At 41.1% G+C, this 18842-nt stretch overlaps 1 protein-coding gene across 5 annotated transcripts in view; it reads right to left on the bottom strand.

Moving 5' to 3' along the window:
- Positions 1-844: 844 nt before the first annotated feature.
- LOC310943062 (peripheral plasma membrane protein CASK) overlaps positions 845-18842 on the bottom strand; it is a gene marked incomplete at its 3' end in the record, with an annotated part of 43965 nt that continues 25967 nt past the window's right edge. The window contains exons 6-27 of one of the 5 annotated variants that reach the window (XM_083908562.1): positions 17731-17833; positions 16883-17058; positions 16277-16399; positions 15233-15316; positions 14951-15050; positions 13474-13491; positions 11789-11910; positions 11412-11489; positions 10850-10930; positions 9595-9783; positions 8957-9035; positions 8727-8812; positions 8563-8631; positions 8403-8471; positions 8273-8308; positions 6977-7173; positions 6414-6529; positions 4596-4676; positions 4425-4505; positions 3567-3769; positions 2599-2682; positions 845-1021 (exon numbers count right to left, since the gene is read on the bottom strand). In XM_083908562.1, the coding sequence (XP_083764688.1) occupies positions 845-1021; positions 2599-2682; positions 3567-3769; positions 4425-4505; positions 4596-4676; positions 6414-6529; positions 6977-7173; positions 8273-8308; positions 8403-8471; positions 8563-8631; positions 8727-8812; positions 8957-9035; positions 9595-9783; positions 10850-10930; positions 11412-11489; positions 11789-11910; positions 13474-13491; positions 14951-15050; positions 15233-15316; positions 16277-16399; positions 16883-17058; positions 17731-17833 (2352 nt within the window). The remainder of the gene's footprint in view (positions 1022-2598; positions 2683-3566; positions 3770-4424; positions 4506-4595; positions 4677-6413; positions 6530-6976; positions 7174-8272; positions 8309-8402; positions 8472-8562; positions 8632-8726; positions 8813-8956; positions 9036-9594; positions 9784-10849; positions 10931-11411; positions 11490-11788; positions 11911-13473; positions 13492-14950; positions 15051-15232; positions 15317-16276; positions 16400-16882; positions 17059-17730; positions 17834-18842) is intronic. The other 4 variants (XM_083908559.1, XM_083908561.1, XM_083908558.1 and 1 more) reach the window with 4 other exon arrangements.

The raw sequence follows: 18842 nt of genomic DNA, 5'->3' as shown, positions 1-18842 counted from the left end.
CGGGGGTGAAAGAAAAGATGTGAGGTCAGTTCATGATGCAGTTCACGTCGTCTTTGTCGTCCTTTTTGTGCAAACATAGATGTAAACACAGGTTAGATAGAGGAGGGACAGGGGGACAGAGGGACAGGGGGACAGAGGGACTGAGGGACAGGGGGACTGATTGACAGGCACAGGAGGAATAAATAAAGGTTCTGTGTGTGGAACCAGGAGAAACTGCCAAGTTTCCTGTGCTTTTATTTTGAAAATTCTTTACTTGTCGCCACTACAGCAGCTTCTCGTGTGCTTCGGCTCGTTTGGAGGACGGACGGACGGACGCAGGAAGTGGGGGGGGGGGACATTCGAGGACATGTATAGAGAAGTGCCTTAACACACACACACACACACACACACACACTCATACACACATACACACACTGCTTTATGGTCATGCTATTGCCTCCAAACGTTAACCAGCCCCCCCCCCTCCCGTTGATTTAGAAAAGAAAAAGTACAAAATATCTACCACGTGACTCCGCCCACCCCGCCCAGCCCCGCCCACTCCAGACCCTTCATCTATTATGAGGACAGAACCATATTCACTTTGTTTTCATCATCATTATTTATATATATATTTATAGATATGTATATATGTACACAACAATAGGGCCTTTGAGGCGGTGGAGAAGATGATGAAGAAGAAAAAAAAAGAAAAAGGAGAGTTTCTTCATTTCATTTCGCCTCTCTTTCACTTTCCCTCTCTCTCTTTTTTTTCTGTATCTACAGATGTGTGTGTGTGGTCGATGAGACGATGGTGATGTCGTCACTACAGAGTTTAGCGCTGGATCAGCAGAGGGAGGGAGTGTCGTCAGTAGACCCAGGAGACGGGCACCCACTGTGGGGTGGTGGACACCAGGTCCACGGCCTCCTCCAGCAGACGGATGGTGTCGTCGATCTCGTTGTTGATGATTGTTTGGTCAAAGTAGTGAGCGTACGTTCCCTGCAGCATCTCCGACTCCTTCTGCAGTCGCTGGAGAGAGTCGTCCTGAGGTTTGGAGACGACGAGAGACAGCAGATCAGACAACATTCATTTGAGACATTTGCTAAATGTTGGAAATTAAACGTAACTTTTCTTAAAAATCTTTTTGGGAATTCTTAGTAGATTTTGGAATTATAAGTAACATTTTGAAATTATAAGTAAATTCTGGAATTCTAAGTAAAATATTGAATTATAAGTAAATTCTGAAATTCAGTTTAATTTGGAATTATAAGTAAATTTTGAAATTCTAAGTCGATTTTGGAATTCTAAGTAAATTTTGAAATTCGAAGTAGATTTTGTAATTCTAAGTAAATTCTGGAATTCTAAGTAAATTTGGGAATTCTAAGTAAATTTTGGAATTCTAAGTAAAATATTGAATTCTAAGTAAATTTTGAAATTCGAAGTAGATTTTGTAATTCTAAGTAAATTCTGGAATTCTAAGTAAATTTTGGAATTATAAGTAGATTTTGGAATTCTAAGTAAATTCTGGAATTATATGTAGAATTTGGAATTCGAGGTAAATTTTGGAATTCTATGTAAATTCTGAAATTATAAGTTTAATTTGGAATTATAAGTAAATTTTGGAATTGTAAGTAAATTTTGAAATTATAAGTACATTTTGGAATTATAAGTAGATTTTGGAATAACAAGTAGATTTTGGAATTCTAAGTAAATTCTGGAATTATATGTAGAATTTGGAATTCTAAGTAAATTTTGGAGCTCTAAGTAAAATATTGAATTATAGGTAAATTCTGAAATTATAAGTTTAATTTGGAATTATAAGTACATTTTGGAATTATAAGTAGATTTTGGAATTATAAGTAAAATTTTGAAATTATAAGTACATTTTGGAATTATTAGTAAATTTTTGAATAATAAGTAGATTTTGGAATTATAAGTAAAATTTTGAATTATACGTAAAATGTTGAACTATAAGAAAATTTAGGAATTATAAGTAAAATTTTGAATTATAAGTAGATTTTAGAATTATGAGTAAAATTTGGCACGATTAGTATATTTTGGAATTATAAGTAAAAAATATACAAATTGACTTTAAACAACTTGAATGATCAATGCTTTAAGAAGCGAGTTTCAGGGCTTTATTTTGAAATCTAAATGTCCAAAACATATTTCCCAAAATGATCTTGTGTTAAATTCAGAGACAGTATAAGAGTTTGTATAAATGGGGCACAAATGTGTAAAATATCACAACATAACAACAACTACAGAGGAGGATAACTGAGGAATTCTGGGAGTTAGAGGGAAACGAACGAGACACAAAAAAAACACTAGAGCTACACAAACACAAGCCGTGTCAGTACTCACAGGAAGTTTCCTGCACCACTTTGGAACCTCAAGTGCAAAATGAAAACAAGCGTGCCAAAGGAAATACACACAAACACACACACATGTGAAGCAAACAGAGAGCACATGCAGCAGCCAGAGAAACACAAGTGAATTCACAACACTCGTACGTTCATGTCACAGATTAGTTTCTGCTGTTGTGACGACACACGGCCAGTGAGTGAGTGAGTATTCAAGAGTACGTGCAGATAGAAAAAAAAACAGTATACCTCAGATACCTCAGTGAGGCCGGGGGTGATGGTGGGAGCTGCGATGAAAACCACGTAGGGAGCAAACTCCGCTGTTCTCAGGATCTTTAAAGCCTTTAAAGACAGAGACACACGTCACACAAACAGCATTTTATGGTCGATTGTGATAAATGTATGAAGAACAACATGTGAAAGTGAAGTGACAATGTTTTTCAGTTGGGAACTTAAGTCTGTAAACCGCTCGCTCACTCTCCCGCACCAAACCCCATAGAGAAAATCAGTGATTTTACATCACAGCACACAGGAGCTGTTGATCCACTGCTGCCTCCATCACTGAGTTCAAACGTCTAATTTTGTCAATTCTATGTTTGAAATCCTTCGTTCAGATCGACCTCATGACACAAAGTGACCACACGAGGCAGCAGTAGACCAGCAGCTCCTGTGTCCCAGTGAGCTTAAATCACTGATTTTCTCTATGGTGTTTGGTGTGGGAGAGTGAGTGGTTTTACAAAGTATTTTTTAACAGTGAAATAAAGCAGTAAACATACTCTTTAGATACCGTAGACTTAAGCAGGGGTAGATTTTATTCAGTGAGTCTTTTGTTTACATTATAAACAAGGTTTTTCCTCGTTTTCTCACTGTTTTCAAAACTATTCCTTTAATGTAACTGTTGTAAGTCACTTCCTTATTATGAATCAAGGAAGTGACTTCTTATTTAACTAGTATTTTAGTAGTATTTATAAAAATCTCATCTTCTTAAGCTTTGTTATTAATAGTTCTATTTATTTTAATTTTCTATTACCATTATTATTGGATTGTTTCTTGTCTGTTGTAAATCTGATCCTTAAAAGCGCTTTGTTGATTTTTTTTTTAATGATGCTTTTCTTTTTCAACCTATTAAATGATGATGAAAACAGTTGGTGGACATGGTTCTGTTTAATCACCGTGTGTGCTGTGTGTTGCCATAGCGACAGTGGCTCTGGATCATGTGTGGTCACCTGTGGTTCCACGTCCAGGATGGAGATCATGCCCTGCGTGTGGATCTGCCTGATGGTCTCCAGCCTGGTGCCATACATGGCGTCCTCGTGGCTGCCGTACTCCAGGTAATCGTTGTTGCTGATGTCCTGCATCATCTGGTCGTGGGACACAAAGTAGTAGTTCTTCCCGTTCTCCTCGTCCTTCTTCGGAGGCCGAGTCGTGTCTGGAGCAGAGAGACAGAAATGGAGTCAGTCGGGGGGGGGGGGCCGTTGATGATTTGAGTTATCAGTCGTGTGTGTAAAATATGAAATGATCAGTAGATTTCGGAAATATGAGTAAAATTTGGAATTATCAATAGATTTTGGAATTATAAGTAAAATTTGGTATTATCAATAGATTTTGGAATTATGAGTAAAATTTGGAATTTAATTTTTTTTGGAATTAAAAAAAATTGGAATTTAAAAAAAATTGAATTTTAAAAAAAAATTGAATTTTAAAAAAATTGGAATTTAAAAAAAAAATTGAATTTTAAAAAAATTGAATTTTAAAAAAATTGGAATTTTAAGTACATTTTTGAATTATCAATAGATTTGGGAATTATAAGTAGTAGATTTTGGAATTATGAGTAAAATTTGGAGTTATCTATAGATTTTGGAATTATAAGTACAATTTGGAATCATGAGTAAAATTTGGAATTAGGTAAAATGTGAAATTTTAAGTAAAATTTGGAATTCTAAGTAAAATTTGGAATTAGAATTCCAAAATCTATTTATAATTCCAAATTTAATTTGGAATTACAAGTAGATTTTGGAATTATAAATAGATTTTAGAACTATAAGTAAATTTTGGAACTTGAAGTAGATTGTGTGTGTGCTTACGTGGGATTGGGTAGGCGAATCGCTCTGGATGTTTGGTGATGAGCGTGTTCTTGATATGTCTCCGACCGACTCCGTGTGCTCCTGAATGAAAACCAAACCTTTTTTAATAAAAAAAAAAAAACATCTTCTCACGCTCGGTAAAAATAATTGTTAAAAATTTGATTTACTCACCGAGCAAAACCAGCGTTTTCCTCTTGAACGACGGCACTTTGACCACCTCCTCGTACGTCACCAGGTCTAGTTGGTCAAAGACTGCGGGGACGCAACGACAAATGTTAAGGTTTGCACGGCAGTGAAAACAGGGAGAAGGTGCGAATACAGATGTTAGAAAGAGAAAGAGTTGTTCATGTTTTGGAGGAGTGGATGAATGCTGCGTTCCATTTGGAGTCGGAACTCAAAATTTCAGTCAATTTTGGACCAAACAAGTACTCGATTAATTGATTGATTGATTGAACTCGGGGGGGTTTGAAGTTACTCCCAAATGTGAGTTCCAATGTAAATGGAATGCAGCAGCAGAAATCTGAGTAACAACTCATAAAATAACTTCAGTTTTAGCTTAGTGAACCTAATAAACTGACCCACAGTCGACTGTAAATCAATTAAAACTCAGATTTTGACTCAGTGACTGAGTTAAAATCACATGCAACAGAGATTAAAATGTCTTTGTACCAATACTGTTCAGACTATTACTATTTTAACCTTTATTTAACATTTATTTGACAATTTCCTCTCATGAATATTAAATAAAGGGCTTTAAAAATCACTTAAAACTATCATTTTGGTCGTAAACGAACATTTTCATATGAAAAACAAGACATTATAAATCCTGAGGTCCTGGGTTGAGCTGTGGCGCCCTCTTGTGGTTCATGACAGCATTTCCACTGTCACTCACATGAGACCTAATATAAAAAGTCACCTCGGTTGACTTATTTTGAGTGATTCTACGCGATAAAAAAAAAATCACACGTTGGTTAACGACGTTTCCCTAGCAACAGCAGCCAATGACTTAAAGAGTTAAACAGAGACGAGAGGAAGAGGATGAAGGTCACAGAAGCAGAGAGAGGAAGGAAGAAAAACAGAGAAGCTGGACGTCAGCTGTCTGGAGTTACTTACATGCAGCCATATCATTGGGTAAGAGACAGCATGAAATATGGACAGAGGGCGGGAGTGCAAGGGTTAATAAAAACACATCATCATCATCATCATCGTCAGACAAATCAAAACACACACGATCACATTTTAGAACACTGACAAAGTGTAACTTTACAACAGTGTTAGTCACTGAAATCAAAGAGAGGCGGCAGCAGGAGGAGGAAGAGGAGGAGGACGAGGAGGAGGAACAAAGCGAGCAGCTCTTCACACACACACACACAGGACACTGTTACACACACTGTGTGTTTTCTTTGCCTCACAACACACCGGGAAAATAGTGAAGATTTATTATTATCTATTTGCTGACAGTTGAACACTGTTAATGAAGTAAAGTCGGTTAATCATTCAAAATAAATACGTCAAATAAAAGTCATTTTCTTCTCTTGCTGCACTTGCTGACACTCGTTTATAGACGATGTGCGCCCTCTGCTGGTGTAAATCTGACTTGCACAGCATGTGAAGAGGCAAAAGTGACACACAAATAAAAGTTGTTGTTGTAGTAGTAGGGCTAGACAAGAAAACCTAATTTGTAGTTAAGAATATTTGCTTTTAAACATCAGTTTTCAGCTGATGATCCTCTTGGGCTTCCGTAGTTAAGATAACATGCCTGGAGGTTGTGTGCACTGTTTGAATCCAGTAGAAAACTTGCTGATCATCTATATTTTTGCCGTTGTTTACAACAGCAATGTGGGGGAAAATAAAGACAAAATAAAAGCAAATTGTTCAAATGTATGTTTTGAAGAAGTAAGGATGGAGTTTGGTGTGAGAAAAGCTATCTGAGATAAAAAAAAATAAAAATAATAATAATTTGTTGTTCGGCTACATTAGCCGTCTCACCTGCGTTGTGCTTGGCCAGGTATTTGTCTTTGTATTGTTTCTTCTTCTTGCCGAACCAGGTGCAGCTGGCCTGCTGCTCCTGCTTGGTCTTCTCCATGGCTATACACGCCACGCGCCTACAAAACAACAACAAACTAATATAAAACTCACATATTTGATGATTTATGTGGCTTTACATCGGGGTGCATGAACTTTTCCTTTATAAAAAGTCCAGAATTCCAGACTTTTAAGACCTGCGCAAGCCCAGGAACGAGGCTCTTATTTTGAAAGGGTTAGCCTTATCACAGGCTTTGGAGCAAATATAACATTAGACCTAAAGTCCTGAAACACTGCAAAAATTGTTCTTGTTTTTTTTTTTTGCCTAAAAAGCCAAAATAACTTTGCCAAGAAAGTTTTGCACAAAACTGTAATATACTATGAACTATAATATAAGAAGACATTACAAATGCAAATGTAAGAAGTTATATGTATGAATTCTTAGAGTCAGCTTCACCGAGTTAAAGAAAACACATTTTAAGTAAATATTTCTTCCATTTTGAGTCAGACCACAGTTTGTAACTCACCACTCCTGCAGCTCAGGAGACGGGATGAGTCCGGCCGTGCCGTTCTTGGTGTTCTCCAGCTTTCCCTGCCACCAGTTGTGGTCGTCCTTGGAGATGATCTGGATGATGTCGCCCACCCTGAAGCGAATGCCGGCCTCCTTACACGGTATGAGGTCATCTTTGGCCGGGTCGTACTCGAACTGAGCACGGACGTAAATCTGTCAGGGGGAGGACAGCGAGCATTTAGATTCAGACAGATGGAGTAAATATAATTTCTTTATGAAAGACTGGACTGGGGGAAAAGAGTGAAATCTGATTCTGAGCACATTTGGAGGAGGAGGTTTGACATAAAGATAAATCAGATTTCTACGTTAAGAAAGACATCAAAATCAGAGAATCGGAGGGAAGTAAAAGAAGTGTACAATCATGCTGCAGAGAAAACACAAAAACCCATTTAAAGGTCAGATTTCCCTGCAGTTTGAACGTAGCCTTTAGATGCAAACACTTGTGTTGAGAACACGTGGGGGAGGGAGGAAAATGACTGGAGAAGCTGCTAAAGTGTTAAATACTGAGATTATAAGCTGAAGCAGGAGAGAGCACAGAGTGAAAGACGTCAAAAGCAGACAAAGCAAAGTTTCCCTTCTGTGTTTCTGTGTCCAGTTTACTGTATGTGTGTGTGTGTGATGAGGCCTGGACTGACAGCATGGGATTAAGACGTCACTATGACACGGGGGGGGGGGGGGACCGAACTCTGCGATGAGGGAGGGTTGAGGGGAGGGGAGAGGAGGTTTACTTCTACAGAGGGTCCACATAGAGACGTCTTACCTTGATGGACAATTTGTCCTTGATGGTAGGTCTGGAGATCTATGGGGTTGAGAGCATCACACACACACTTACACATATATCATGCAGTAGAAAATGTTGGGGGGGGGGGGGTGTTAAAAAACAAAAGGGGGCGGGGCGTGATGTCGGAGTCACAACTGGATGCTCTGTTGTGCTTTGGAGTCCAAAGAGCGAGAAAAAAATGAGTGTAAAACTGAAAAAATCCTTTGGGTTTGAGTGTTTGTGAGCAAACACAGGTGGAAGAATTTAAAGAAATGTCACATCTTAATTTGTGTTATTTTAGCCTCTAAACTTCACTATATTATGACGTAGGAGTCAAAAAATAAAGAGAATGGGGAGAGGACGAACACACTCATGCAGATGTGGACGCGTCGAGTCGAGTGTTAGTCGATTAATTCCAAAGCAAAAGGAAGGAGCAGGACAGTTAAAGTGGAGGAGTGAGGTGGTGGGCGTGGACCAGGAGGAAAAGCTCACCTGACGACCTTTGGGCTGAATCGTCGACGGTAAGTCCTGGTGGTGAACACGAGAGGATTTCACGTCAATTTAAACGGGAAATGAAGAGTTTTATGATGATTTGTCGTGAGCGTAGGGTTATGACACATACCAGGATGGAGCTGGTGACGCTGGCGTGACCGTTGGCAGGCGACTGTTGGGAAACATCTGGAGACTCTTTCTGCAACAAGAAAAGCACATGATTTTAAAAACGATTGTATATTCTGGCGTAATAAAACAACAGCGAGAGGCGTGTGTTTCTGTTGCCGTACCTCACAGGGAATGGACTGAGACCTGTAACTGGGCACAATCTTGAAGGTGATGCTCCCTCTCATCTCTCTCTGTTGTGGGGGAAAACGAAAGCAAAGTGATATATACGATCCAAACACAGAGGAGGATGAAGAAATAGAGAAGAAGTCCCTGCTGTGTGACGTACCAGCATCTTCTGGAGTTGCTCTACTGTCTGATTGGCCACGCTGATGCCGTTAATCTCTCGAATCTCGTCTCCAACGTGCAGAGTCCCTGAAGTGGAGGAATAACGAATGAATGAATGAATGAATGAATGAATGAATTAAACCTGCCGGTGAGACTCGGGGGGGGGGAAATGAAACGTCAGCGATTTACTGTACAAAGCAGAGGCCAGAAAAAGAGGAGAGAGCCTCGTACCTTGTCGATGGATCATGCCACCGTGCATGATGCGGGCCACGATGCAGTGGTTGAGCTCGTTCATTTTCAGAGTGATGCCCTGCAAAGAGACAAATAAGAAGGTCGATAGAGCTGCACAGGTGCCAGTTTCAAAGCCTAAGAGACCACTGAGTTCTTTAAATCCACAGAGATCGATAAGCACAACTGAATAAATATCTGATCTGTACAATATCAGGCAGCAGTAGAGGGGAAACTTAAAGGTTACTTATATAGATTCTCCTACATGCTGAGAAGAAAAGGTGAAATTGAGAGCTGCAACACGCAACTTCACCAGTAGATGTTGCTATTGATTGTGCACCTAATTTTGTCAAATAAGATAAAGGGATTTTATTGATGTCAGAGTCACATTTTAACATCAGTGATACGTGTAAAAGTTTCCCCTGAACTCCTGCAAACTTCGGCATCGTAGATTCTCATCCCTGCATCTTCTACAACGTGAACAGGCTGACAAAATGGTGTCACTTTGGAGCTACTGGATATCTATGTGACCACAGATACAGCTACAGTGTGACGATGCAGAAAACACCATCAGCGAAACCTAAATGTGACAGGCCTCCAATGTTCGACAACAAGAACACGAGAGTGGTCTGAATACGCACCATCGGCTCGTCCGTGTTCTTCTGAAACTGGACCAGACGCACCCTGGTGACGTTCTCCAGGTCCATGTCCCCGTTGGTGCTGTCCGGGGAGTCTCCGTTCAGGTACGGTGAGGTGGGCGGGGGGGTCACCCTCAGCGCCTCGTCGCTGTAGACCTCGTGGGCCACGACATCGTGAGTCTGCAGCAGAGCCTGCAGGTAAACACACAGACAGAGGGAAAAAGTCTTTCTCAACTCGCTCTGCAGTTTGTATTCTTCTTTTCGTTGGTTTTAATCCGTTTCTGTGGGTTATATGTTTAAAATCTGCCAAATAAATCCTCCTAAATGTTAGCTACTGGACCTTTATTGCTGCACGGCGTGTCAGATTGATAAAAACATTTCAGCAGCTGTAATGCTGAGGAATATCAATGACATACATTGGCTAAAATCTCGTCAATCTAGTCAAATCACATCATCGGAGTTACGAGGAGGCTTCATGTGATGACACACACTTTATCACCGTGAGTGTGTGGATTACACTAATCTTCCTCTTTGGTTTCTCATCATGTCAGCGTGTACACAACAAACTCACAACAAACACATTTGCCAAATCATCATCACATCTGCTTTATGGCAGCGACACAAGACACACACACAATTAAACTTCATCACAATCCAACCATAATTAACAGAATCAGACATGTTTTGGTGCGGCGTGCTAAAGCCCTTCACACCTGCTCACTGCTTAAGTCTGTGGCGAGGCGCTCTGAGGTCAGAGAGCAGGGCGAGATTACGGGGATTGATCCAAACCTGGAGTGCGACGGCTTCACTGAACGCCTCGTTATCATAGAAATTAATCAGAAAAAGTCCAAGTCCAAAACTGGTTGAAATATCCAATAATGCAGCCGCAAAGCAAAACACGCTCCTTTACGTGCAACAAAAACAGATTCTACCTTGATATAAAATGAAATCCAGCAGCTCAGAGTTCTTCGGCCTCCATTTCTGTCTCAATTTCTTCCTCTAAAGACGTCGTGGTAACGGCAGAAAAATCTACACTGAAGTCTTTACACCTGTGTGTGCTCTGCTCTCTCTGCTCTAACCCTCGACAAGCTCAGGTCCTAAGCAGCTTTGAGGTTGAGGGAGTTATGTGGATCGTGAGCCTGTGACACCATGGACTGACAGGACCTCATCGAATGTGTGAGAATGTTTCTCTGTCACACTGACACACACGCACACACACAAACACACATATACAGTATATATATAGTGAATGTCTGACCATGAAGTGAGGCTGTGTGAGGATCCGCCTGAGCTCCTTGGCCTCCATGTTCTCTGGATAACAGGAGAGGGTTTCCAGTACCTGGTGAGGAAAGACACACGTGGATTTATATCATAGACGATAGCTCAATTACAGAGGGGGTCGAATAATATACATTTCAGAGCAAAACAGAAGCTTAGAAATTAAAAACAGAAACAAATCAGAGATCAAACGTTGATTTATCCATGTAGTAGTCTCTAAAGGGGTAAAATATCAGCGATGGACGTTGAAATCAGCAGTATAGCTATGTCTGACCTGGTTGTCTCTGCTGTATTCCAGTAGAACAGCACATACAGGCCTGTAGTCATGTGAATATTAGCCAATAATGTGCTGTACTTGATGCATAAAGCTAATAGAGAGGGAATAAATTACAAATAAGGGAACTGAGCCCCCTTATAATCCCCCTCTGGTTCCACCTCTGTGTTTTCTGTCCTCTGGCCTAAATGTGGATTATATAATATTATATTTTTTACCTGTTTCAAGTAAAAACATCATTTCTTTAGTCTGACAGTGCTATCCTCACCTCTTTAGCTCTCTGCACTCCATCACTGGGAGGATTTCTGATCTGAGGAGACGACCTGGTGTTGATTTTGTCATAAAGCTGAAACAAAAAACATTAACACAGTTATTCTCAAACCCTTTAATACCAACAAAGACATTAAAGTAGATTTGTATCCAACATAATCAGTGTTTTAAAGCTTTGTTTCTAAAAATTGCATAATGATAAAATATAATCTGCATAGTAAGAAAGAAGAAAGAACTTCACAAAAACAAGTTAACTTCATTATATTACTCTTTCCCGACACTACAGTATGTGGCCGACTCTTGACTCACGATGACCTCTACTGGACACTTTTTGTCATTACAGAGCAGACTGTGTTGTGACTGTCGTTTCCTTACGTCGAGCAGAGTGTGCAGGTGTTGGTCCTGGAAGACGCTGTGCAGGAAGTCCATGTCCTTCTCGCTGCAGTCCGTCAACGCGTGGATCTCCTCCAGACTGTCCAGGACCTGTGATACTGCCCCTGTACAAACACACACACACGTGTTTACACGCTGGTATATACACGTATACAACATGGAATCACACACACACACACACACACATTCACGAGCACAACGAGCAGTCACCTGCAAACACGACGTGAAGTGCAAACACTGGACAAGACAAACAAGACGGACAGAAAAAGAAAGGACAAAAAAACGACAAAGAAAACACAAAAATAGCCACGATAGAAAACACAGAGAGAAAGCGTCGTAACCCCAGTACCTGCTGCATCGCCCACAACATGCAGCAAAACCAGAGAAACAGCAACACATGGCATCAATAACAACATCAGAGCAAAGTCACTTCAGTAAGTCAGTGTGGATGATGGAGGAAATGTAAAAATATGGCGTGGAATGAATAATAATAAGGAAAAGGCTGCATTTACATTTCCACTGCACTCTAACCCTGTAATCTGTTTAAAATATCTGTGATATCTGCGTTCACAGGCGTTCATATGTGGGTGAAGCAAACCACTGGTGACCTGGAAATGGTTAGTGGGCCGATACAGAAGTGGAAGTGGTGTTTCTGTGAAATGTAGAAAGAGTCGTGTCATCGTAGCTTATGTACACATGTATTTACGTCCTATTTTCTAAGAAAGCACATGAGATTTTTCCGCTTAAAGCGGTCCAGATGGATCCTGGCATTTAAAGACTTTTCACTTTTTATTCTTTGTCATTGTGTATTGTATGTTTTGGGTAACGTCCAGGGTGTGGATCCCTCACCTGTGCTTCTCCCTAAGGTTTCTACCCCTTTTCCCTGTTATAAGGGTTTTTTCCCTTGTAGTTTTTCCTTACCCTGGTCGAGGGTCTAAAGACAGAGGATTTTACCCGTGAGACAAACTATGTTTTGTAAACTGTGGGCTATATAAATAAAGATTGATTGTTTGATTGATTGATTGAAAGGTACAGTGTGTAAAATGTTAGCAACATGCACGTTAGCTGAATATCCCTCTCCTCAGCTTTCCCTTTCAGAGTGTGAAATAACCTATTAGCCGTCAGTTAGCATCAAAACCCAAAGATGTATAGTAGGACTATATTGTAAAAACCTCGTGGACAAAATGGCACTTTTATTTAAGATTATTTAGCTTAAATAGGCTCACTCTGATGTTGTTGTTGTTGTATTTTATTTTTTTAGTTCCATGTGCACAAGTCGCAGTCTAATAAATGCAGCCTTGGTTAATTTAAAAAAATATATCACATTAATACCAGATTGAATTGCAGTATTTGTGATGAAGTGAAGTGACATGTTGAGATGATGAGGATGCCATGATGAGAAAAGCTCAGTTCCGGAACAAAGGGATTCAATAATAATCCACACATGTTTAAACTGTAGAGAGTTCAACTGTAATGATGGTGATGCTCATGTGATCGTTATATTAATAATACAGGACGTGTTTGGGGGGAAAAAAAAGGAGGAGAAGAAGAAGAGATGAAGCAAACGAGCAAACTAAACGACTAAAAAACAACAAAAAAAGTGCAGCAAAAGTGACGATGTCATGATGAAAATCACACGGCTGGGGGGGAGGGGGAGGGATACGTACTTTCAGCAGCTAGCAGTCCTACAGACAGCACAGCAGTGGACATGACAACACCAAAGAAAGAGAGGCTGAGATTAGAGAAGGTTTTCACGGCCACAACAGAGTTCAACACCTCACCAGGAGAAAAACCAAAAGAGAGGAGGGGGGGGGGAGAAGAAAGAGCTGGCAGGGTTCGAGGGAGGAAGCGTGAGTGAGGGAAGGAAAGAAGGAAGGAAGGAAGGAGAATCAGCAGAAGCATGAAAGCTTTGACTGCACTGCACGTGTGTGTCGGTGTGTCCGGCGTCAAACCAGTCGCCAGGAAACAGCAGATACAGCACACGTCGCTTTATTTATAACGGAGCAGCAAAGTGGGAATGTTGTTGTTTTTGCACTGGAATAACAGTCATTAGCCACTTCACAAAGTTCTCGCCGAATAGAATCAATGCCAGCTTAAATCTATGACATGTCTGCCTCTATATCTGACAGCTAGACGGCTTTTATGGCTAAAAACTGCAATTTCTCAACTGTGTCTTCCTCTGCACCAAACCCCATAGAGAAAACCAGCGATTTTACGTCACAGCACACAGGAGAGGTCGATCCACTGCTGCCTCCGTCACTACGTTCAATAGTGTTATTTTTTGTCAAAAAGAATAAACTTTAATTAACAATAACACTTTAAAATAAGGGTGCATTACTAATGCGTTTACTAACGGTTCATTCATGTTATTAAAGCTTTAACACCTGTCTTTGATTAACATTTATTAAAGGTTTCCGGGGCTGCAAAGTGGAGAATGTGTATAACGGCACAGCTTATGCCATCTCTGCACTGTGTCTGTGTCTTTATCTGACAGATAGACGGCTTTCATGGCTGGAAACTTCAATTTCTAAACCGCGTCTTCCCCCCTGCACCAAACCCCATAGAGAAAAGCAGCGATTTTACGTCACAGCACACAGGAGCGGTTGATCCACTGCTCCGTCCTCCGTCACGATGTTCAATAGTGTTATTTTTGTCACGTTGGCATTTCTAATCCTTCTTTGTGATTGACCTCAGCGACACAAACTTGACAAACGAGGCAGCAGTAGACCTGCAGCTCCAGTGTCCCTGTTTTCTCTATGGACTTTGATGCAGTCGTCTACAAACGTCAATTTCCTGTTGGAAAAAGGGTCGTCTTAACGAATGAAATAGAGCAAAACGACACGATGTGACTTAAAGATGAGGACATGAGAGGTTTCTATATGTCGGTGGCATCCTTTATCAGGTAGAGCCAGCCGACCTTCTTATCAATAGGAAGTGAAAGTGCGATGGCTGAGACAGGGAAGCGAAGCTGTTGGGAAACAAGCGTGTTAAACAGAGGAAATCCTGCGCAGACAGCTGCAGATGACAGTGACAAGAGGCACCAGAATAGAAACACGACAAGAGAATAGAAACTGGGCCAGAAAGTGAACGTCCTGCAGCAGTGTTTCATCTCTGACCGAGGACGTTTGAGCATCCCCTCCTTACCTGAGGAGGTGGGGTCGTCCGTGAAGTCGTGGAGCTCCTCCGGTGGGTCTCCGTAGTAGGAGTTAAACTTGTGGCTGGAAACAGCAGCCAGGACTGCACCCTGAGAACACAAAGATAACTTATTAAGAGGTGTGTGTCGCATGTTTTTAATCTGGGTCAGTGAATAAGCAGCAGCTGAATGTTGTGGTGGGGGGGGGGGGGGATGGAGGGGAGGAAGTGACACTTCCTCTAATCTCTGATTCTTAATCCTCCACTTTTGAGCATCAGCAGCACTGCTCTGACCTTCAGCTTCCTCCGGGCGTTGAACTTCCTCAGCTGCTCCACAGTTTCGGGCAGATGGATTTTGTAGGCATACCTGTCCCTCTCCTGCACACACACACAGACACACACACATAGAAACAACATTTTAAAAAATGTAATTTAAATAAATACCTCCATGAGGAATAGAAACTTTGATCACTCATTTTAGCACCGTCAGAGAACGGATGTGAAAACTGAGGTGAGAAGTCAAACACGTCGAGTCAACAATACAGCGTTTAAAAAGGTCATTAAAACGCCGACTTCAAATGAACTGTTTTGCTTTTACGTCACAAATCCCCGGCAGGCTGCTTAAGAAAGATCAAAGACTGGCGACGAAGCTCTAAAATGTCAGTTTTTATAGAAAATAAATCTAGAATTGAATAAGAACATTGTGCTGAAGGGCCAAAAATGGTCAATGATTGTATGAATTCATATTAGATATTAGATCTTTGGGATGTTTATGCATTAAAATGAGGAAAACACGACATCTGTGTCGTGTATTTTTACTTTGTTCTGTCATTTTCTTGTCATTCCAAGCTAAAAAATAAAAATAACACATTTAAGGAACACTTGAAAATAAGGGTTCATTAATTAACATTACTAATGTTATTAAAACACCTTTCTTTGATTGAAATGTGGCACTAAATAATAATCACTTAACTATCATTAAGCAATACTTGAGCACATTTTACTTTTATGGAGTACATGACAAGCATCACATTACAATTATTACTTCATTAATGCTCCTTGTGACAATGATAACCGTTAACAATGGTTAATAAATGCTTATTGTGCATTTAAATAACATTATCGTTGAATAATGTATGAATTTATACCTTAATTAACCTGAATAACGTGATGAAATGTTGAAATGTGGGTTATTAACTGTGAATGTATCGCTTTTAAAGGAGTAAGCAAAGAAGAAACCCATAAAATGATGATGTGGACGTGCAGGGATATAAATGGATTTGGAGCAGGACTAAATTGATGAGTCTTCATCGCGTGAGCGTGTTAGCGAGCGCTTGCCTTCAGCCATGGATGATTGAGAGCCTCGTAGACGGTGATCCTCTCTGCAGGATCCAGCATCAGCATGCGTCTCACCAGGTCTTTGGCGCTCTCTGAGATGTGGGCCCACTGGCGAGGGTTCATCTGGACCAGAACACACAGATAAACGCACACTGTAGTAAGCACAAGGCTCTATTTTTCATTATTTATATCAAAATGTCAGGCTTTTTGTCGGCGGAGGTTTCAATTCAGCGGCAGCTTGACGGACAAAACCCCCCGCCCGCGTTATCCATCACTGCTGCCTGCAGAGACTGCATCTGCTGTAGATTTGTGCAGCAAGCAGAAAATCCATCCTCTCAGCTGAAAACACTTGACATTTATCAGAGCGGGATCTCCACATCCACTGCTCACACTCTCCCATTTGTCATCACCTCTCTCTCTCTCTCGCTGACTTTTACTTGGCAACAGGCAGGAACAAGAAGAGCACAACAATATGTTTGGGTACACAGAGGAGCCGTCATTGACGCAAAAGAGACTGAATGAGCCGCACAAAGAATAGACTTTAAAGTGAGTGACTGTGTGGAGCAGAGAAACCGGGAAATATTGACATAAAAAAGCAGCCTTTACCTTGTACTTTCCCTTGATGATGGCCTCAAACAGCCGCTCCTTGGTGCCGTAGAAGGGCAGGCAGCCTGACAGCAGGATGAAGAGGATGACTCCACATCCCCACACATCCACAGGTTTACCGTACGGCTCCCGCTTCACCACCTCTGGAGCCATGAAGTGAGGAGTCCCCACTCGACCTGACAACACAAGACAACACAAGTGTTTTTCAGTCTTCTTCTTCTTCTTCAGTTTTTCGCCACGGCTTTTCCCTAACCCCTGTATCTCTTATCCTTCAGATTATTATTACATCCGTGGATTTAAGGTCATTTTTGAGGGGGGTTAACACACATGAAAACGCTTGAAACTTTGGGGGTTAAAAATGTGATATTGGCATTGTTCCTGGATCCGTGCATGGCTCACAGGCTCTACAGCGCCCTCTAAGGTGAAAACAAAGTTAAACCGAATTTCCCCGAAACTTGGTGGGAAGATGTTACAGACCAAGACGAACAAAAAAGTCGACCGTAACCGTGGCCTCAACTCAACAGGAAGTCGGCCACTGTGTGACTTTTGGCGAATGGCACTCGCAGTGATAACCTTTGAATAGAGTTCACTGAATTTGTGAATATCAGGTAATATGTCAGCCAAAGATGCAGAGATGTCCGACATGGTTGTTTTTGCATCTTTTAAACTTCTAATCTGTGTTTAGTGATGCATTTATGTGAAATTAGGGATTTGGGATCCATGTTTTCCTATACCCAATATCAAATCTAGTGATTTTGATCCATTTTCGGACAGAAAGCAAGCATCATATCAGCTCCTTCCTACATGTACTGTATATATATATATAAGGATATGTGTGTATGCTGTACCTCCAGCTACTAATCCAGACTCTCCCAGCTGTATCGCCACTCCAAACCCTCCCAGCTTAACCGGAGCGGAGTTTTCCTTGGAGGCCAACAGGACACAGTGAGGCTGCAGAGAGAAGAGAGAGATTTTAAACACAGTTAAACACATGTATTTCACACAGGCTACAGAAGGAATGAATGCAGGAGCGTGTGAACTTTTTTAAACGATATAAGTTGCACTGGATTAAAAGTGTGGCGAGAGCGACTGTTGTGCAGAAGTGCAACATCTAACCACAGCTGAGTTTCGCGACGACGCGACGCAGATCAGCTGATAATTCTCATCGTCGAGGTGTTGACAAGAGACAGGATGGTGTGCTTAAAGATTAAGAGGTTTCAAAACACAAGTGGACTTCAAATTAACTCAAAAACAGAAGTTATCGTCCTCTTCTGAGGAATTAACACCTTTATTAATAGACAATTTAATTGCATGCACTCCACTATTGTACGTGTAAATAAGCGTCTATCTCATTCTTCTTCTGTGTTTTTAGCACGTGCGTTGTTATTTGTGTACACAGCAGAGGGAAGCAGGTATTATTTGATTTTTTTTTTTTTGCTGATTTAAGTCATTTTATTGCAAGAGCTGCATGACAGATAAGGCTCAGGGACACGAGTGAGCGAGTGGTGGTGGTGGGGGTTCACTTCCTGTCTTTACATTTTTTGTACTTTTGTCATAATCGGGGATTGGAGGCTGCAGACTGAGGCGGAGCAACATCACAGAGACGGAGAGAAAAGAGTGCTGGATCAAACAGTGAGAGGGAGAGGGAGAGGAAGTGAAGAGGACGAGCACAAAGGTGTCTGCGAGACTCGGTCACAGAGGTGATTTCTACTCCTTTATCGCGCATTTAACTCATATGAGTTTCAATCAACAGGTCGGACTCTGGAGGGGGAAAAAAAACAACGACAATTCGTGGCTTTTGAGGTTTGATGGAGGAAACGACCGCTCTGCACAACACACACACACGCCTGAGCTGCAGCTGTGCTGAGACTCCCCACAGAGGAAGACTGATGGTGAGTGTTCACTGCTCCTTTGAATTCAAACATCTGTCTTCACTGTGACACAGCCAGAGTGGAATGAA

This window comes from Microchirus variegatus (assembly GCF_963457635.1).
Source record: "Microchirus variegatus genome assembly, chromosome: 22".
Classification (NCBI taxonomy): Eukaryota; Metazoa; Chordata; class Actinopteri; order Pleuronectiformes; family Soleidae; genus Microchirus; species Microchirus variegatus.
This window is presented reverse-complemented; position numbering and strand designations above follow the sequence as displayed.